The sequence below is a fragment of the Brassica napus genome, chromosome C9, assembly GCF_020379485.1.
Source record: "Brassica napus cultivar Da-Ae chromosome C9, Da-Ae, whole genome shotgun sequence".
NCBI lineage: Eukaryota > Viridiplantae > Streptophyta > Magnoliopsida > Brassicales > Brassicaceae > Brassica > Brassica napus.
Window position 1 is genome coordinate 7,864,094 of NC_063452.1, and position 6,353 is coordinate 7,870,446.

General features: G+C 34.3%; 1 protein-coding gene across 1 annotated transcript; it reads left to right on the top strand.

Moving 5' to 3' along the window:
* Window positions 1–851: 851 nt before the first annotated feature.
* On the top strand, window positions 852–3,720 carry LOC125592612 (myrosinase-like). Its single transcript, XM_048767923.1, has 12 exons — window positions 852–1,072; window positions 1,159–1,219; window positions 1,302–1,363; window positions 1,458–1,533; window positions 1,629–1,794; window positions 1,893–2,148; window positions 2,246–2,361; window positions 2,431–2,651; window positions 2,783–2,817; window positions 2,903–3,017; window positions 3,128–3,230; window positions 3,325–3,720. The coding sequence occupies exons 1-12, from the start codon at window positions 902–904 to the stop codon at window positions 3,575–3,577; spliced, it is 1,635 nt and encodes a 544-aa protein (XP_048623880.1). The 5' UTR covers window positions 852–901; the 3' UTR covers window positions 3,578–3,720.
* The last annotated feature ends 2,633 nt before the right edge of the window (window positions 3,721–6,353 follow it).

Consider the following 6,353-nt stretch of genomic DNA (forward strand, 5'->3'; position numbering starts at 1 on the left):
TCAATTTCTTGGCGTACAACAACAACAAAGAGAACATGCTACTGAATAGATAACAACCATTGCTTCAGATATGTAGAAGAATTGTATTATTAGTTGATCTCAATGGTGATATATGCATGAGTAAGTGAACATTTTAATGTGTTTTTTTATATTTTTATGGTTGACAATAGTAGTGTAATCTCACAACATATTTTTTCTGATAGGTGTGGAATGATTTATGGCATTGTTTCCTTGTTGGCATGATATGTAAAAACAATACTTGCCTAAATTTTTTTTTTTTGAAACACATACTCTTCTAAATATATTACACTTTTAGCGTGGTTTCGATAGATTGTTGTTAGAAAATGTTTTTTTTTTTTAAAGATCTTAGGAAATCTATTTTTTTTTTTTTAAACTCTACCAAATCTCCTATCAAAATCCTTAAACTCCAAATAAATTTAGCTAAATTCCATCAAATCTAAAATCCTTAAAAAAATTCATATCCCTAATCAAATAAGCCCTTTAATATATTTGACGTATATTTAGTACCAAATGGTTATGTATTTAAAACATCCAACAGTTAATTCAACAAAATAAACTTAATTTACATCAATTTTTATCCCTTTCGTTCTTTGCTAAAATTTGATAATCTACTTACAAGTTTGTCATTTTACTCAGATAATAGTCCCTTGTTATTTACAAAACTAACTTTATGAAAATATAACGACCAATCACAATTCTGATACTGATTTAGCTAAAGTAACTGAGAGCCCACGGAATTCACCCCACCTAACCTCTCTTAAAATATCAAGATATTAAAGAAAAGAAAATGTATACGTGACTCTTCTTTACAAAGGCTATATAAACCCTAGACTGGCACAAGGTTCCATCCAACACAAACACATACATCTACTTATTAACCATGAAGCTTCATGGACTAGCCTTGATAGGTTATCTAATTGCTGTGGTGAGTTGCAAAGCTATTGAGGAATGCCAAGAGAACGAGCCATTCACATGTAGAAACACTGATCAGTTAAGCAGTAAAAATTTCCCAAAAGACTTCATATTCGGTGTTGCTTCTGCTGCTTACCAGGCATGTTACAAACCAACAATTTTTGACGTAGAAAACCATTTAAAATATTAAATCCAACGTTGCATGGTTGTTTCTTATTATTGTAGGTGGAAGGGGGCAGAGGACGTGGTCTTAACGTTTGGGATGGCTTCACTCACCGATACCCAGGTATATCATCTACATGGTACATATATATATACATATGTCCACAACTCTTATCATTCTTAGTAATGTATTTGTTTACTATCAGAGAAGGGAGGATCCGATCTTGGGAATGGAGACACTACTTGTGAGTCATACACGAGATGGCAGGTTAGTTCCTCACTGAGTCATAGACCAGATGGCAGGTTAATTCCTCATTTCCTCACTGTGTATAATGATATCCGAGTGCGTATGTAAACTGCAGAAAGATATAGACATCATAGACGAACTCAATGCTACTGGCTACAGATTCTCATTTGCATGGTCAAGAATCATTCCAAGTATGAACACATAAACAATCTATTTATACAAAAATTTCTAGTAATTTGATTGTGATTGTTGGAAAATTAAATATATGACATGTATACATGAGCAGAAGGAAAGGTGAGTAGGGGAGTGAACAAAGGAGGTCTCGAATACTACCACAAACTCATAGATGGCCTCATCGCGAAGAATATAACCCCTTTTGTTACCCTCTTTCACTGGGACCTTCCTCAAACACTGCAAGACGAGTATGAAGGTTTCTTGAACCGCACCGTCATGTATGTCATTTGTGCCGCGTTCTTAGCATGGAAAATAATAAGAAAAACATATATATAATTGATCTCATGTTAATGATTTGATTCTATGCTTTTCACAGAGATGACTTTAGAGATTATGCGGATCTATGTTTCAAGGAATTTGGTGGAAAGGTGAAGAACTGGATCACGATCAACCAGCTGTACACAGTGCCTACGAGAGGCTATGCAATCGGAACAGATGCACCCGGTCGATGTTCTCCGGAGGTTGATGAGAAATGTTACGGCGGAAATTCTTCAACAGAACCTTATATAGTTGCACATAACCAGCTTCTTGCTCATGCTGCGGCGGTCGATGTTTACAGGACAAAATATAAGGTGAGAGAGTATATGGGTTTGTGAATATATAGGTGTAGTCTTACGTATATATATGACTATATCTAATCATATCATTATGGTATGCCGTGACCAACAGTTCCAAAAAGGGAAGATCGGACCAGTGATGATAACCAGATGGTTTCTTCCATTTGATAAGACTGACCAAGCCAGCAGAGATGCAGCTAATAGGATGAAAGAATTCTTCTTGGGATGGTAACGTATATGTATGTATATATCAACAAAAAATGAAATGATTTTCTTATACGTATGTTCATCGATCAGGTTCATGGAGCCGCTAACAAAGGGTAGATACCCAGACATCATGAGGGAAATTGTGGGTAGTCGGCTTCCCAATTTCACGGAAGCAGAAGCGGAACTCGTTGCGGGTTCATATGATTTTCTTGGTCTCAACTACTACACCACTCAGTACGCCCAGCCAAAACCTAACCCAGTTACATGGGCAAATCACACTGCCATGATGGACCCAGGCGCAAAGCTCACATGTACCACTCTGTTTCCTCTTATAGTTACAACCTTTCTATATATATATATATATATATATGTTTCTAACTCTTTTTAATTAAAGTATATACTTTGTGAGTGACCACCAATTATTTCATCCTTGGGTTTACAGATAACAATTCCCGTGGTGAAAATCTTGGTCCACTGGTATGTGCATGATCCTCCCCTGTTACTTCTCAATATTTTTTTCTTTCTTGTTTATGGGTATAATATGTATGCTTCCTTTTCTCAGTTCGTTAAAGACGAAAAAAACGGGAATGCCTATTACTACCCAAAAGGCATTTATTACGTTATGGACTACTTCAAAAACAAATACAATAACCCTTTGATCTATATCACTGAGAACGGTGACTATACTCATCTCTTTTTCCATATTAAGTAAATGTGTGTTTCAAATAATGTACAGTTGAAAAAACAAAAATGTACAGTTGTTGATGTACCATGATGGTCTAATTAGGATTTAGTACTCCCGGTAAAGAAACCCGTGAGGAAGCTGTTGCTGATTCCAAGCGGATCGATTATCTCTGCAGTCATCTATGTTTTCTCCGCAAGGTCATCAGGTGAGTGGAAGCTACTTTATTTTTTTCTCTTTTGAATTTGATGTATGGTCATCATCATGCACAGGCTTTGAATTATGATTTTTTCTGTTTCCAGGGAGAAGGGTGTCAACATAAAAGGATACTTTGCATGGGCTCTTGGAGATAATTATGAATTCTGCAAAGGTTTTACCGTTAGATTCGGACTTAGTTACGTTAACTGGACAGACCTCAATGATAGAAATCTCAAAAAATCTGGCAAATGGTACCAAAGCTTTATTAACGGTACCACTAAGAACCCTGCCAAACAAGATTTCCGCCGCCCAAACCTCTCCCTCCGCAACCAGAAGAAGAACCTCGCAGATGCATGAAACACTTTATCCCACCTTCATGATCATCTTCATATCTCTACTACTTGCTTCATAATAAGGAGTTTGTTCTATCTATATTGTACTACATAAATATTCCAATAAAAGATGATCATTTACTAATGAATATTTTCGTTTGAGTTCAATCCCTTCTTACCGCTTCAATTACTTTTTACTTGGAATGATTTGGTTTTACAAATTATAAAACTTGGAATGTCAATTATTCATGTGAGATTCGTTAGAGCATGATTATCGGTAAAAACGCTTTTGGAGGTTTTTAAATTTTTTTATCATTTAAAAAAAAAATTAAAAATGAACCGATCGCGGACCGCCACGTGTCTATGGAGCCCGCAAACAGTACAACAAACCCCTGTGAAACGTTTCTTATTTGGCGACATTGAAGCACAGTTTTTGAAAAAAGGTGGTGAGGTCCACGCGTAAGAACCCTCTTCCCACCACCGATAATTATGCTCTTAGATTTAGATAAGACATAGTCTATGTGTAACTATATTACTATATTATTTTATTATGTTTTATTTATGTTCTATTTCCAATGTAACGTAATATATTATATTACCATAAATATATTAATAAATTATTTTATTATGTTTTATTTTATTTGTTGATTTATAGAGTACTCTGTTTTATTTTGAAGTATAGTTTGTAATTTTCATATATTTTAAAATCGTTTTATTGTTTTTAAACATTGTTAAGTTCTACTAAAAAGTTAAAATTTTGTACTATCAAATCATAATAATATTTTGTTATATTAGTTTCCTTTAAAAAAATCATTTTCTATTATTCAAATTTTTTGTATATTATTCATAGAGCTTTTTAATACAGTTTTGTTCTTATTATGACCACATGTTATGTATTTATCAACGTTATCAGCTTTTTCATTTTTACCGTCTGTTTGCTACATAGAAAGTTATAACCAGACAAAAAGATGATAAATGTCACCAATTAAATCATGTCAAAATCATAGATATTTTTAATTGGCTATTGCACTAAAAAACTATAGGAAAAAGTATAATTAGATAAATGGACATTGCAATGTTGATTTTCTATAATTCCAGTATTAACCATATTCAAACTTGTAACCAGAGACAAACAATAGATCTGACACAATTTTTTTAATTCTCTTTCATGCACATTGGTGAATTAATGATTATATTTTTTGAAACAATACGAAATATAATAGTCATTTGGCTGCAAAACCCCGAGAAATTATCTAACTCATCTCCAGATCTTTCCATTTTTAATCTCATTTTTTATTTCGACTGAAACAAGTTTTCTCTTCCATACCGATATGGATGATTTTTGATTTGCATACTTTCCAGAAGATTTAGTAGGAGAAACCAAAATCTCAATTCCAGATCTGCGAATGAGGACGAGATACAGTATCTGCGAGAATCATCTTTCGGTAAGATTGTTCTTATTACCAAAAACTCGTGTTTTCAGGTAGATTCGCAAGATTCTTACTATCTCCGCCTTCACTCTCCTCTTCCTTGAGTACGCGGTGGCGTGTGTACTCACGCTACTCAATCACTTCTTGATGCGCATGTTTGGCTCCATTCGTTTATTGGAAAGATCATAAAAAAGAGGAAGAAGTGTGGAGAGAAAGTACGCGGTGGCGGGTGTACTCACGCTACTCAATGTCAGCAAAACACTAAACCCTAAATCTTAATCTTTAAATTCTATACCCTTGGGTAAACCATAAACCTCAGGGTTTATGATTTATCAAAGGGTTTAGTGTTTAGGATTAAAGGTTTGGTGTTTTTAATATTTAATATTTAGTGTTTGTGATTTAGGATTTATCGAAGGGTTTATATATGGTTTATTATTTAGGGTTTAGTGTTTTGCTAGCGGCACGTTAAAAATATTTTTTTTAAAAAATCATTTTTTTTTTGTTTTCGCAACTACTACTATTTTTTATTTATTTTATCTTTCTTATTTTAAAAATATAATATAACTTAGCAAATATTTATTATTTTGTTTCCTTTTTCGAAGATATGGAATATGATCTAACAAAATACTATTGGTTGGTGAATCTTTCTTTTTTTTAGCAACGGTTGGTGAATATGGACCTCTTGCCAAGCCAATAAGCCCAAAATCAGGTGAATGGTCACGGAAATCTCAAGATATGAGCAAAACCAGTCAAACCAATTCTACACTTGCCTTATTTGGAAGATTCGGATTTGGCATCAAGCCAAACTCAACTCTGGAGACAGACCATGCGACTTTTCAGATTCAAGAAAAACTCTAAAAACATCATAGGAATCACCATACTGCAGCGGACCAGGCGGATCCCAATCCAACAAAAAAATCCATTTGATTTAGTAAAATGTGTCAAACCGATATTATTTAAGGAAGGTCTTTAAATCCTTCAAATTGGGTTGACCCAAACATATCTATAAAAGACAGGAGAGATATTAGACCATCCAGAAGCTATCCAAGTTTCCTACCATGAACTAGCATAGGGTTTTTGTACTTGAGTTGTCTGCGTTATTCACTATAGGAGTTCCAATTACCATATGTTTGTGGTAAGGCTCTATTAAAGGCTGTTTAGTTTCAGGTAGTTTTGTTTGTTCTTGGTTGATGTTCTCGTTTTTCTTATTGCGTCCTACTTTCCTCTTTCTTGTTCATTTTGTTTAAGCTTCGCTCTGCTTTGGTTCCCGGATTGTCGGGCTTCGTTTCTCCTTCTTGGATCTATGTCTCTGGAGATTTATAAAATCTGCCACTCTTGTATCCCAAAAATGTATTCCACGAATTATTTCAC

Excerpts from the sequence above, each read along its gene's own strand:
- LOC125592612 (XM_048767923.1), top strand. The coding sequence starts at position 902 with ATGAAGCTTCATGGACTAGCCTTGATAGGTTATCTAATTGCTGTGGTG. Across the intron at positions 1,534-1,628 it reads ATGGTCAAGAATCATTCCAA|AAGGAAAGGTGAGTAGGGGA; the intron begins GTATGAACACAT and ends ATACATGAGCAG. Across the intron at positions 2,362-2,430 it reads AAAGAATTCTTCTTGGGATG|GTTCATGGAGCCGCTAACAA; the intron begins GTAACGTATATG and ends TTCATCGATCAG.